The sequence below is a fragment of the Amia ocellicauda genome, chromosome 7 (genome assembly GCF_036373705.1).
Source record: "Amia ocellicauda isolate fAmiCal2 chromosome 7, fAmiCal2.hap1, whole genome shotgun sequence".
NCBI classification, from domain to species: Eukaryota; Metazoa; Chordata; class Actinopteri; order Amiiformes; family Amiidae; genus Amia; species Amia ocellicauda.
This window is the reverse complement of record NC_089856.1, coordinates 15856437-15871538: the sequence shown is the minus strand read 5'-3', so window position 1 is coordinate 15871538 and position 15102 is coordinate 15856437. Positions and strand designations below refer to the sequence as shown.

At 39.6% G+C, this 15102-nt stretch overlaps 1 protein-coding gene across 4 annotated transcripts in view; it reads left to right on the top strand.

Annotated features, from left to right (window-relative positions):
- Window positions 1-15102, top strand: part of ap2a1 (adaptor related protein complex 2 subunit alpha 1) — an 82122-nt gene that overhangs the window by 44956 nt on the left and 22064 nt on the right. For 2 of the 4 annotated variants that reach the window (XM_066708715.1, XM_066708712.1), the window contains exons 13-16: window positions 263-417; window positions 1067-1129; window positions 8130-8201; window positions 8287-8369. In XM_066708715.1, coding sequence (XP_066564812.1) covers window positions 263-417; window positions 1067-1129; window positions 8130-8201; window positions 8287-8369 — 373 coding nt within the window. The remainder of the gene's footprint in view (window positions 1-262; window positions 418-1066; window positions 1130-8129; window positions 8202-8286; window positions 8370-15102) is intronic. The other 2 variants (XM_066708716.1, XM_066708713.1) reach the window with 1 other exon arrangement.

Below are 15102 nucleotides of genomic sequence, written 5' to 3'. Positions count from 1 at the left end.
AATTAAATTGAATTGAAATTAAATTGAGAGAGAGAGGTGGAGGTGAGGGAGATGAGGGCGGTGGAGATGAGGTTGGAGAGAGGTAGAAGGTGAGGGAGGGAGAGTGAGATATAGGGGAGAGAAACGGGGAGGGGGGGAAGAAGAGAATGAAAAAGTGAGGGTAATAGTACTACCTGTGTGTCTGTATTAAATGGTGTCTCACTCGCCTCTCTCTCTGTCTCTCATTTTCCCCCTCCCCCTCTCCTCCCTCTCTCTCATTTAGTCCACTCCCTCACCCTCAGCCGATCTCCTGGGTCTCCGAGCGGCTCCATCTATTGGCTCTGCTACTCCCAGCGCCGGCAGCCTATTGGTTGATGTCTTCTCTGAGACAGGATCCCCTGCCCCTTCCTCTGGGGTCACGGAAGACAGCTTCCTGAGGTGAGAGGTCAGAGTCCACAAATAGCAGCAGTTTTTAATCAATTTATTTTTAATAAGGAGAAATCTCTGATTTTAATCCTCTTTTTACATTTTTTATTAATTTAGTTATTCTCTGTTTTTAGTTTTGATTGCACTGAATATTTTTGATCTTTAAAATAAAGTGTTTAGGATCTGGGATAGCTGTCTTTAAACATTGAGTTTACAGGCTGTTATCAGGGGGTCTGGGGCAGAGTCTCTTTAAACACTGTCAGTTCACAGGCTGTTATCAGGGGGTCTGGCTCGACTGTCTCTCCATTCACTCAAACTCTCAGTCCAGAGCTCGATCCGTCACTTTGCTATCTGTGTGTGTGGATGTTTTTCTTTGCTTCTCTGTCTTTTTAGTCTCCCCTTTCTTAAATTTTCTCCTTTATGTCTGTTTATTATTCTAGTTTTTTAGTTTTATCTTTGGGGTCTCTTCTCGTCTGCCTGTCTTTTCCATCTTTGCTGTGTTGTGATTCGATCTCTCTCTTTCTCTTTCTCTCTCCCTCTCTTTCCTTTTCCTCACCCTTCCTTGTCTCTCCTTTCCTTTCTCTCTCTCTTTTTCTCTCTGCCCCCTCTCCCGTTTCCCTCCTTTCGCCTGTCTTCCTTGCTCCTCATTGGATGATGCCAGAGACCTGGACCCGCCCACTGAGAGCTCTGAGTCCCTATTGGTGGACGCGGCTGGAGACTCAGAGTAAGGGAGAGTGGAGCTAATTAGTGCTCTTTCCTGTCAAAATGGGCCGCACAAATTTGCACAAGGTCAAAGGGCAACAGTAGAAATCACTTATCCTTTTTAATTTAATTTTATTTGTTTTCTCCCAACAAATAATAATATATGTTTGAGCATAACAGTGATATATTGTAACGCCCCTTCGCACAACAGATATTTCAAACACGGGCAGACTGCTGATTGCTCTCATAATGCTGGCATGTGGTGCAGTCTAGTGTAGTATAGTGGCATAGGACAGAGAAGGTAGAATAGCACAGTATAATCTACAGCTTAGTATTGTATTGTACAGTTCAGAATAGTGCAGGTTTGAATATATTAGTACTCTAGTACAGTGAAGTATAGTTCTGTTTTTTATGTAGTAGTATTGTACAGTATTTTACAGTGCAGTTTCGTATGGTAATGGTAGGTGTATTTTAACAGTGAGAGACAGAATAACAACAGAAAAATCCAGAAAAACGCATTACAAAAAAGTTATACATTGATTTGCATGTTAATGAGGGAAATAAGTATTTGATCCCCTATCAATCAGCAAGATTTCAGGCTCCCAGGTGTCTTTTATACAGGTATACTCTTTAAGGGAGTGCTCCTAATCTCAGCTCGTTACCTGTATAAAAGACACTTGTCCACAGAAGCAATCAATCAATCAGATTCCAAACTCTCCACCATGGCCAAGACCAAAGAGCTGTCCAAGGATGTCAGGGACAAGATTGTAGACCTACACAAGCCTGGAATGGGCTACAAGACCATCGCCAAGCAGCTTGGTGAGAAGGTGACAACAGTTGGTGCGATTATTCGCAAATGGAAGAAACACAAAATAACTGTCAGTCTCCCTCGGTCTGGGGCTCCATGCAAGATCTCAGCTCGTGGAGTTTCAATGATCATGAGAACGGTGAGGAATCAGCCCAGAACTACACAGGAGGATCTTGTTAATGATCTCAAGGCAGCTGGGACCATAGTCACCAAGAAAACAATTGGTAACACACTATGCCGTGAAGCGCCCGCAAGGTCCCCCTGCTCAAGAAAGCACATGTACAGGCCCGTCTGAAGTTTGCCAATGAACATCTGAATGATTCAGAGGAGAACTGGGTGAAAGTGTTGTGGTCAGATGAGACCAAAATCGAGCTCTTTGGCATCAACTCAACTCACTGTGTTTGGAGGAGGAGGAATGACCCCAAGAACACCATCCCCACTGTCAAACATGGAGGTGGAAACATTATGCTTTGGGGGTGTTTTTCTGCTAAGGGGACAGGACAACTGCACCGCATCAAAGGGACGATGGACGGGGCCATGTACCATCAAATCTTGGGTGAGAACCTCCTTCCCTCAGCCAGGGCATTGAAAATGGGTCGTGGATGGGTATTCCAGCATGACAATGACCCAAAACACACAGCCAAGGCATTAAAGGAGTGGCTCAAGAAGAAGCACATTAAGGTCCTGGAGTGGCCTAGCCAGTCTCCAGACCTTAATCCCATAGAAAATCTGTGGAGGGAGCTGAAGGTTCGAGTTGCCAAACGTCAGCCACGAAACCTTAATGACTTGGAGAGGATCTGCAAAGAGGAGTGGGACAAAATCCCTCCTGAGATGTGTGCAAACCTGGTGGCCAACTACAAGAAACGTCTGACCTCTGTGATTGCCAACAAGGGTTTTGCCACCAAGTACTAAGTCGAAGGGGTCAAATACTTATTTCCCTCATTAACATGCAAATCAATTTATAACTTATTTGAAATGCATTTTTCTGGATTTTTTTGTTGTTATTCTGTCTCTCACTGCTAAAATACACCTACCATTAAAATTATAGACTGATCATTTCTTTGTCAGTGGGCAAATGTACAAAATCAGCAGGGGATCAAATACTTTTATCCCTCACTCTATAGTGTAGTGTGGTACAGTATAGTAATGTATTGAACAGTACAAGGCAGTATAGTTTAGTTTTGCATATAGTACTATAGTACCGTGGTTCTCACCTGACCGTGACAGCCTCTTTTCCGGTCCGTGTAAACATTTAAAAATATATATATTGTTCAAGGTAAAAATAAATAAGTCAATTATTTTCTACCTTTGAAGGCAATTTAATTATGTCCTACTCACCACTCATAGTAAAGCACTTCCAGTCCGTGAGCTGAACTAATTACTGAACATAATGATGTTGGTACACAAGCTCTTAAGAGAAATACTACTGTAGTAGAGAGTGGCACTAGATCAAAGTGTTTTTATTTTAGCAATGGCACTTCAAGTGTCCTTGTCTGAAATTCACCCCTGGATTGAAAAACTTGTGTCTATAACAGGAGTGTCAAACTCATTGAGTTTAGATTAAATAGAACTTCATGTGGCCAGAACATGTTTTAAGTCTAATAAAATTACAGCGCTGTGTCCACTTTGGTTAGTTTCAGTATCAGTATCAGTTAATACCATGCCTATAACATTCATATTATGCACAAAAAAAAACACAATTACACAATTGAGCTTATTTAACCTATAATTTTTTTAATTAAAATACCCCAGCCCAGAGATAAGAGAAACCTAATCCCTATAACTTATTTTGTATAGAGGTTGGGCTGTTGGAGAAAATAGCCTATGCTGAGACATGTAAGCTTTGATAGAATATGAAATCAGATTGTATCCACAAACTACAAACATGAGTTTGAATAAGTAAGCTATGGAAATATAACTAAATGTGTAGGCTAGATAATGAGAAACATTGAAAATGACCACTTTTTAAGATGACCAGATTTTCAAAAGTAGAAACATATTTGGACATATTTAAAAAAATATTTATTAAACATATTACACAACTTGACATGGTAGTTGTTAAAATAAGAATAATAAAGTACATAACATAAGTTCCAGATATTTGCTGCCATTTAATCTAGTTTCTATTCTTTTTTGAGCAGAGCATTTCCAAAAATAAGATACAGGGAGATATAAAAGTGTATCCTTGTGATATGTTCCATTATTATTTCTCTGTGAGATAATTAAACTGTGTTCCAGTATTAAAAGTGCACGTTTGTGTTGCTTAAATCTGTCCTGTGTATATATAGCCATGTGTGTTCGCATAATATGAAATATAATATGTCACAGCCTATATATGTAGCAAACTGATTCTTGGAAGAACTTATTCTTATGAACAACTAATAAATACGCCAAAAAAACTCAGAGATGCAGAACTTACTCAAGCTGATGCAGCAGCGCACACTCACAGCAGCCTACCTGCGCCTAGTGCACAAAATAGGAAAGCGCGCCGTCTCCATTATTGTATGGAGTTATTTAGGAAGGCAACAGGCCGGACCCTGGTAAAAAAAGGTTGAGAAGCACAGTACACTTCAGTATACTGTGGCTATTCCCTCTGTAGTGTAATGCACTGCTTATGCGCTGGTACAGTAAAGTATTGTATCTTCCTGTACATTGCAGTATAGTGCAGGTTTGTATATAAATGGCAAACTTGTAGTCGAGTCACCATAGTTTGAGTCCGAGTCACCATAGCCTGAGTCCAATTCCTTGATTTTCTAGATTCAAATTTGAAGTTGAATTTAACTTATGATTCTTAGAAACCCTAGATTACAAAGATTAAAGCTTAGTTGGTCTGTTTTTCCATTTCTCTGTATTGTTTGTTTATGTATCTTAACATTATCAATATTAAATACAAATCTAAAGTATGTAAGAGACCATTTCCACTGTCAATTGTCCTAATTATATACTTAACACTAGTTAATAAAAGTAATCAAAAGTTAATTTTTTATACAAACTAAAAATTATTGGTAGTAACCCTGCACAGTGTTGTATATTATTATACAATTATATAATATTATATATCACATTGTATTTTAGTGCTTGAAAACATAAGAAAGTTTACAAACGAGAGGAGGCTGTTCGACCCATCGTGCTTGTTTGGTGTCCATTAATAACTAAGTGATCCAAGGATCCCGTCCAGTCCATTCTTAAATGTTCCCAAGTTTTCACATTCAGCCACACCGCTGGGGAGTTTGTTCCAGATTGTAACAACTCTCTGTGTGAAGAAGTGTCTCCGGTTTTCTGTCTTGAATGCCTTGAAGCCCAATTTCCATTTGTGTCCCTGGGTCCATGTGTCCCTTCTGATCTGGAAAAGCTCCTCTGGTTTGATGTTGTCAGTGCCCTTCATGATTTTGAAGACTTGAATCAAATCCCCAAGTAGTCTTCTCTGTTTCAGGGTGAAAAGGTTCAGTTCCCTCAGTCTCTCCGAGTAGGACATTCCCTTCAAACCTGGAATAAGTCTGGTTGCTCTCCTCTGAACTTCCTCTAGAGCAGCGATATCTTTCTTGTGGTGCTGAGAACTGTACACAGTATTCCATATGAGGTCTAACTTGTGCATTGTACAGTCTTAACATTACCTCCCTTGTTTTAAATTCTACACTTTTGACAATATACCCAGCATTTTGTTTGCCTCTTTTATTGCTTCCTTTTATTGCTTTGGATGGAGAAAGTGAGGAGTCCTTTAAGCCTTGGATGAGCCAAATAATAAATAATAATAGCAATGTGTTTTTCTTCAGTTAACCCCTTTTGGCCTTCTTGTTATACTTTAAAAATATAAGTCGTGATCTGAAAGCACTTCCAGCTCTGGATGTACACGTGAAAGATGCCTGTTGTTCCCAGCTTTTCTTCAGTTTTCTCCGGCACTTGATTTGAACAATGTGGCATTTGTGGTAAAATTAGTAAAGCCACAAACTATAATCGGAGGAAGAGCGGCGGCGATTGTTATCACTGTAAGTTAGCCTAAGGAGACTCTGATTCGAATATCTGACATTCATTTCTTTGCACAGTCCCACTTATCCTTAACTCAACTGTAGTATGACAGCTGATTGTTTTTTTGCACACACCATATAATCCTTGATTCGGTATCAATGTCCTACTTAAGTAGTTGGGGAAGAGTTACTTTTTTTTAATGACACACACACACACACACACACAAAATGTTGAGCTGCAGGCTTGTGAAATCAGCTATTTATCAGAGTGTACGTGGCAAAGCTGAATAGCCCTCTATAATATGAAAGAGCACACATTTGATTAAAGATGCATATAGCACAAACTATGAAGGAGATGCACACACATAAATAGAGGAAAATAATAGTGAAAATAGGTTTGAAGAGTCGTAGAAATCCAGAGAGAGATATATATTTCCAATCAAAGGTTTTTATTACAAGCAGCTGCAAAGGAAGAGGTTCAAGAGGCAATCTCAAGAACAGTCTTAGAGAAGTTACAAACTACAGGCACTTTTATGCAGACCAGACAGGAGAGAAAGATAACAGGACCCACATGTCTGTCCCGTGATGAGTGCAAGTTTAGTTTCTGCCTGACAACTCATTAGGAAAACCCATATATGGGTAAACCGGGGGAAAATGTAAGGCATGTAATGTTTAATATAAGGGGGGTTTGTACAATGTATCAAGCCCAAATTGCTGGAGAAAACTGGTTCTTATCAGACTCTGTTCCTCTGGGTATCAGGGTTGCACTATGGCACAGTACCATAGCACAGCAAGGCCATGAGACAGTGACCTTGTTTACACAGACACACAGGGAAATAAATGCAGTTCATCAAGGGTAGAGTGTAAAGGGTTAAAGAGGATAAAAACTCCAGTTTGTACACTCTAGTTATCACGGGCTGTCATGGCTGTGGAGCTCGAGTGCACAGTGTAGTAGAAGACCCAGGTGCGGGGTGAGGAGTAGAGGTCAGAAACGGTCCATGTACCGGCAAGACAGAGCAAACGAAGTTAAGGCAAAAAGGCGTGGTCGAGGTACACATGCAAAGGTTCAGAATATCAGGCAGACAGGTGTTTCAAAAGCAAATCCAGAAGTTGGGGTAACAAAGAACAAAAGGAGGTCGTAGGAACAAAACTTTACAATTAGTGAGGGCCAGGGAGGGTTTTAAATATGGAAGAAGAGGACCTGGATAATGGGAAGCAGGTGCGTGGTAAGTAAAATTGGTGATTGTTGTGATGATTGAATGATTGTATGTGGGGAAGTGGGAGAGGAGACTAGTAAGAAAGAGGCAATGACGACCTCTGTTGGGGAACAGTGGAGGTGCTAGACAGGGACCATAACACTAGTTAAAGGTCTATCGCATAAGAACACAATAATATGTATTGTCATTTTTTTTATTTTTTTTTTCTTTTCTTTTTACTTTGGTATATCTTTGAAAAATACAATTCGTTATGTAAAAGAAAGTGCACACATCAGAATGACTGGTCATGTCTTGCCACCAATCCGTCTCTGATCTGCATGTTTAACTGCAGTTTGGTTTCAATTGGATGCGGGACCAAGTTTTGTTGCTGCTGCTTGTAAACAGGAAGAGTGTTTCTCCACACAACAACATTCTGATATTTGTAGTATTTGATATTTATTTATCCTCATACTTTGGAAAGGAATAATAGATGCAATTAAATTTTAAATTCAGTAGTAATCAAAAGTCACGGAATGGTTGAGTCTGAGTCACAGAAGGTTGAGTTCGAGTACAGTGTAATATAGTGTAGTGAAGTAAAGGTTGGTATGCTCTGTGTAATTGTATGTGTTAGAGCTGGGATGTGTATGTGTGATAGTGCTGCAGTATGTATGTGTGTTTTTGTTTTAGAGTGGCAGTGTGTGTGAGCATTAATGTTGAAGTGTGTGTGTGTTATACAGTGAGTGTGTGCTTTACTGTTAGATGGTGTGTTTGTATTTTAATGCTGCAGTGAGTGTGTTTTAGTGTTTCAGTGTGTGTGTGTTTCAGTGTGTCTGTATTAGTGTTTGTGTGTGTGATAGTATGTGTAGCTGCTGTGTTGAGTACAATCTGCTGCACACACAGGCACTGCACTCTAATACACGCCAGTAAAAATGAACACAGACCAGTACTGGGGCTGTAATACAGGGGCTTATACTATACTTATACATACTTTCAGTTTGTACTAACAGTCTCTCTCTCTCTCTCTCTCTCTTTCTCTCTCTCTCTCTCTCTCAGTTCTGCTCCCTCCACAGTGAGCAGTGAAGAACCAGCTCCTCCTCTTCCTGAATCAGATGACCTGCTGAACAAGTAAGACTGACTGACAAATTGATACACTGACTGACTGACTGACTGACAGACAGACACACTGACTGACCCTCTCTCTCTCACTCAGGTTTGTGTGCAAGAACAATGGTGTTCTGTTTGAGAATCAGCTGCTTCAGATTGGTATCAAGTCTGAGTATCGACAGAACCTGGGTAAGAGCAGCTTTCCTCCAACTTTCCCTCCCACTCTCCCTTGCTCCCCTTTTTATTCTCTCCCTCTCCATGTCAATCTCTCTTTTCTCAAATTTCAAATGTCAGAGGTTCCTAATTGGCATGACAAATGGGAGCACTGTTGCCAAATTTAAACAAAAACAACAGTAAAATAATAATAATTAAATACATAAAAAATACATCAGATATATTTAAAACCACTAAATAGGTAGTGATTAAATCAATAGTTGCAATATTTTTAAGTGAAATTAATAAATAAATAAATCAGACTTCTTCACACAGGATGTGTCCTTCACCCAGGACATTTGCTAGCTTTCTCTCTCTACCTTGCTCTCCCTTGCTTTCCTGGCTTCTGAGAGCATCATACGGTTAGTAATTGTGGGCTGCCCAATGTAAAAAAAAACATGGATTTTTTTTTTACAGATTTAATAAAAATGTGTGTGTTTTTCCAGATTTTAGAAATAATTAAGCCTTTTTTCCACATTTGTAAAGATTTAAATTTTATAACATACACAGTAAATTCTTCAATAAATGCTAAATCTCAGTTTTGAAAAATAACTTTGGCTAAATATTTAACTTTAACTTAACTTAGTAAATAGTTTGCTTTTAAGTAAATGTTTAGCTTAAATAATTTTATTTTCATTTTAAAGTAATACAAATTCTAAATCTTATTTGTGTGGTTAGCCCCCAGTTGACTGATAAGGCTGACGTACCACAGATGGGCGGGACTTATTTGCATATTAGCTAAAAATGTATTTTGCTAACCCCAGATTTTAGATTTTGAATTAAATATTTAGCTAGCAAAGATTTAAGATCTAAATGAATACAAATATTTCAAAATAAAATATTTATTTAGCAAAATACAGATTTAAGATTTAGTTATATTTATTCAAAAACAGAGATTTATAAAACAATATAAATAAATACTTAAATAATAAATGTGGGGGAAAAGGCACAATTAACACAAGATTAGTTACACTTTGTTTTGATTGTCTTTTTTAACAGATGTATGTCGTTTTACATTTAGCACTGCATACATTTATCTAATTAGCAAAAGTGCTGCTTGGAATTGAGAAAATGTAATTTTTTAAAGGAATGGACAGTTTAAAAAAAGTCAGTTTAAACCAAAGTAATTCCTCCTTTTTTGTGTCATCAGAAGAAAAAGCAAAAAGACAGGTGCTTTTTCAGTACGCTAGTAAAGGAGGTATGTTTAATGCAGATCTGTTCTAAGTGGAGCGCACTGGTACCAAATTCCATGATGGCATATATTTTAAGTCATATTGTCAGTAAGTGTCCTATATAGATGACTGTTACATGAAAGTAAAATATATAATTGAAGATGAAGCATTGAAATGCAATGGGAGGGAATTTGACAGTTCAATATTAAAGACTAGTGAATTAAATCCATCATCCATAATAATTTGAACACCATGCCGAAAATGTCCTGTAGGATATTGTAAATCAATGTTGATATCATAATGACTACCTCGATTAAACAAATTAAAATTGTATCCTACATACTCTACTAGTTTGAATAATGTTTTGTAAGGTAAATGTTTATCTGGGTCCAAGTCTCTTCCATCACGACTCCCCCGCACAAGTTTTTACCGTCTCAACCCCCCCCGGCTTTCCCAAGTTTTTACCATCACCCCCCTCTGCCCTCGCTCTCACAAGTTTTTACTGTCTCAACTCCACCCCCCCTACTCTCACAACTATTTCCCCTCAGCACCTGGGCGACAAAGGGGTCCCTGGGTCAAATTGTTTTGAGAATCTCTGGTATAAAGAATAATACATACATTGTTAGACTACATCGGGAGTCTCCAATAACAATAAATAAATGAATAAGTGAAATAGTGAAATTGTGCTACAAAGCATGATTTAAGGAGTATTCATATTGTTGCTGGCTTGTGATGGAAGTGGGGTTGATCAGCAAACCCGAAGAAGATGCAATCCCGTTAAGCTCAGCTCATTGATTTGGCTTTAGATAGCCTTTATGTATTGTGGCCCTGAAGTGCAGCTGCTGAAAAAATAAACGACCTTGTGAAACATTTACAGTAGCAGCCCTGCGACATTTGGAACCACTGAAAAAATAAAGCAGCAGCTGCAACATTTTCAGAAGCAATTACGGAAAGGGAGGGTACATTGTAAAATATATTTGACTTATGCCATTGGACAGCATGCAAGCAAGTCACACCGGCCAAGCCTGCTTCTCTGGAAGAGTCAACAGATTTTGAGAAAGGGGCGCCAACTGCGGAGTGCCCAAAGCCTAAACACAAGTGGTAAGTATTCATATTAACATTTTTGTGATCTTCTGCTCTCTATCCACTTTGTGATGACATATTAATAGAGTTAGGGCTGTCCTAAAATAAATTAGAAATGAGTGAAAGTTAGGTAGTTTATTATCATGTAGGTTACTCCACATAGCTAGATCTAACCTTATCTATCGGTTACTGTTTTGTTTTATTTACAAGCCTTATTTGATTAAGTAATAAACAGGCATTTATATAACATGGAATCTGTATTTGTCATGTTTTCAAATGCCTGAAATCAATCAATAAATCAATCAATCAATTTTTATTTGTATAGTGCCCTTCGCAGGGTAACCACAGAGTGCTTTACAGACTGGTAAAACATACAACAAACGTATTGCAAAATAAAATATAGACCCGTAAACATTTTACATGATCTAGAATAAAGTGAGTGAACATTTAAGTAAATAAACCATGTAGGCACGGAGGAGAGAAAAACAAAAAAACTCCTATGGATGGCATGTAGGAGAAAATGAATCTCTGGGGGTCCACGGCTTAGGGCCTAGGCCTAATGGTTGCCTCCCCTCTAGGCAGTATGGTTATTACAGCATCAAGGAGATCAGAAAGTTCTTTATCGGTGCTGCTGGCTGTGCTCTTCCCTCTGGAGGAGGCCTCACGCTGGCCATCGGGGGTGGGGGGGGTTGGACCATCAACAGACATTGGGTTGCGATGGCTCGTCAGACCTTGGGTGTGGATGCCCCGTTGACCCTCTGTGATGAGGTGCCTCTAGTTTGGGTTGTGCCTCATCAGACTTCCATGCTGGGGGATGAGGTGCCTTGTTGGACACTCAGAGGGGGCAGTTTTAGGGAGCACTATGTAAACGGCTTCCTGTGATCTCAGTGGCCGACCTGGAGTGTATTCGATAATTAGGTCTTTTAAGTAGGGAGGTGCCAGTCCCTTAGTGTTTTAAATGTTAATAAGAGTACTTTAAAGTCTATCCTGTAGTGAACAGGCAGCCAGTGAAGAGAAGCCAATACTGAAGTGATGTGTTCATGTTTTTTTGTTTTAGTTAGAATTCTTGCAGCAGCATTTTGGACTAACTAAGTGCAGAAATAGCTCTGTTTGTGCTGCCTGACAGAATGGCATTACAGTAATCCAATCTAGATGTAACAAATGCGTGTATCAATTTCTCAGTGTCCTGTAACGAGAGGAATTGTCTTAGTCTAGCAATGTTTCTAAGCTGGAGGAAGGAAGATCTCGACACATTCTGAATATGTGATTCAAAGGATAGATTATGATCACAGATGACACCCAGGTTTCATGCCATCTCCTTAGGGGAGAAGTTAAAGTTATCATTACTCAGTTTTGTTAGTACATGATGAACAGTTCGATTTTTGTCTCCTAAAATTAGGACTTCTGTTTTGTCATAATTAAGCATAAGAAAATTGTCATCCATGTTTTAATCTCAGACAAATTAGTTTTTCTAGGTCTATGGTATTATTAGTATTTACTGACAGATATAATTGTGTGTCATCTGCGTAACTGTGAAAGTTAATATTATGTCGTCGAATGATATCACCTAAAGGGAGCGTGTACAATGAAAAAAGTATAGGTCCGAGGACTGAGCCCTGTGGGACTCCGTACTTAACCTCAGTTAAATTTGAGTGGTTCTCGTTAATCTGTACATATTGGAGTCTGTTTGACAGATATGATTTAAACCATGACAGCACATTGTGAGATAAGCCAATACGGTTTTCTAAGCGGTGTATCAAGATTTTGTGGTCGATTGTGTCAAAAGCCACACTTAAGTCTAATAAAATAATAACACTGGCGTGCCCTAAGTCGGAGGACTGAAACATGTCATTCAGTACTTTTAACAGGGCCATTTCTGTACTATGGCCTGAACAGGAAGCCTGATTGGATTGATAAAGATGGTTATCGGTTAAAAAATCTTGCAATTGGTTTGCAACTACTTTCTCTAGAACCTTAGAAATGAAGGGAAGGTTTGAGAAAGGTCGATAGTGTTTACGTTGGTTTGGGTCGGCACTGGATTTCTTAAGAAATGGTTTAATTACAGCTATTTTGAACGATTCAGGAACAGATCCTGAAGATAAAGAAACATTAATAATGGCAGTTTAGTGGGTATAGGGTCTAGTGCACAGGTTGTTGTTTTCATTTTAGTAATTAAGGAGACCAATTCCTGGTGATTTACTACGTTTAACAAGTCCAAGGTAGGCAGGGGCTGTGAAGGACTGCATGTGTCGGCTATAGTATCTGTGTATGTTTCCTGTTCTATCTGTTTTCTAATGCCGTTAACTTTGCTATTGAAATGATCCATGAAGTCACTACAGGTGAAATTTGGGGGGATAACCTCTGGAGGCTTTACCTGCTGTCGCCAAGTGTTGCTATTGTATTAAAAAGAAAATGCGGGTTATTCTTATGCGTCTCTATTAAATTGGAGTATTAGGGAGACCTAGCAGAGGACAGGGCCTGCTTGTATCTTATTATACTGTCATTCCATGCCATGTGGAAGACCTCTAGTTTTGTTTCTCTCCATTTACGCTCACATCTACGGCATTCTGTTTTAAGTGAGCGAGTGTGTTCGTCAAACCATGGTGAGTGTTTTGTTGGTTTAATTTGTCGTGTCCTTAATGGGGCTACTGTATCTAAAGCAGTGCTTAGTGTATTGTTGAAATTATTTAATAATTCATCTACAGATCCTATTTTGATAAAGCTAGCATTTGGCAACATAGTAGTGAATTTATGAATAGCAGTGGGATTTAGGCAGCGAGTTCCTATATTCCTCTCCTGTGTGTCTGATTCTACTCCAGGCAGCTCAAATGTAATAAGGCAGTGGTCGGAAATCGTCTGGTTTTGGGGTGATATTATTAGGTTGTGAATCTCTACCCCACGGGTAATAACTAGATCTAGTGTGTGATTGTGACGATGTGTGGGTCCTGACACATGCTGAGTGAAGCCTATAGACTCCAATAGGGACAAGAAACTAACAGTGAGGGGGTCGTCTTTAATGTGTATATATGTATGTTAAACTCCCCCAAAATAATGAGTTTATCATAGTGTATGGCTAAGTCAGATAAGAGATTGCTAAATTCGGTCATAAAAAAGGAATAGGGGCCTGGTGGCCTATAAATAGCTACAGTATAAGCTGAAGAGGTGGATTAAGCCTAAATGCTACCTGGTGAATTTCAAAAGATGTGAAGCTGTCTAATGGCTTAGAAGACAGGCGCAGGTCTGTGCGGTAGATGGTGGCTAGCCCCCCACCACGGCCTGTTGCACGGGCCTTCTGGCAGTAAGAGTAGTCATTAGGGGAGGCTTCAACTAATGAAATAGTGTCATCTGTCATCGGAGAGTGTTGCCATGGGTGTGTTTCATTTGGAAGGACATCAAAAATGCATACTGTAGTACAGGTTTCAAATACTGAGCAATGGTAGTCATTTGGACCAATCTGAAGTAAAGCATTGTGACAGTGCATTATTGAAAACATGAATCATATATTTTTATTATTATTGTTAAGCCCTACAGGAAACATCGTTTAACAATTCCATCAGAAGGAGCAGTTGACAGTATTACTGCTTTAATAGCCAAGAGCATGAGCTAATTTGGGAAATGCACAATTAGAGAGAAGGCTTTAACAAATATGAATAACTCCAAAAAATCTAGGAAACATTAATAAATAATTAATTTAATGAATAGTGTTTTTATTTTATAAAGGACTTTTGCATTGCCTCTCTAACTTAATTTTACACGTGTTTTATACCGATCAGCCATAACATTATGACCACCTGCCTAATATTGTGTAGGTCCCCCTTTTGCCGCCAAAACAGCCCTGATCCAACGAGGCATGGACTCCACTACACCTCTGAAGGTGTGCTGTGGTATCTGGCACCAAGACGTTAGCAACAGATCCTTTAAGTCCTGTAAGTTGCGAGGTGGGGCCTCCATGGATCGGACTTGTTTGTTCAGCACATCCCACAGATGCTCGATTGGATTGAGATCTGGGGAATTTGGAGGCCAAGTCAACACCTTGAACTTGTGATTCATCAGACCAGGCCACCTTCTTCCATTGCTCCGTTGTCCAGTTCTGATGCTCACATGCCCATTGTAGGCACTTTCGGCAGTGGGCAGGGGTCTGCATGGGCACCCTGAGTGGTCTGCGGCTACGCAGCCCCATACGCAACAAACTGCAATGCACTGTGTGTTCTGACACCTTTCTATCAGAACCAGCATTCACTTTTTCAGTAATTTGAGCTACAGTAGCTCGTCTGTTAGATCGGACAACACAGGCCAGCCTTCGCTCCCCACGTGCATCAATGAGCCTTGGCCGCCGATGACCCTGTCGCCGGTTCACCACTTTCCCTTCTTTGGACCACTTTTGATAGGTACTGACCATTGCAGACCGGGAACACCCCACAAGAGCTACAGTTTTGGAGATGCTCTGACCCAGT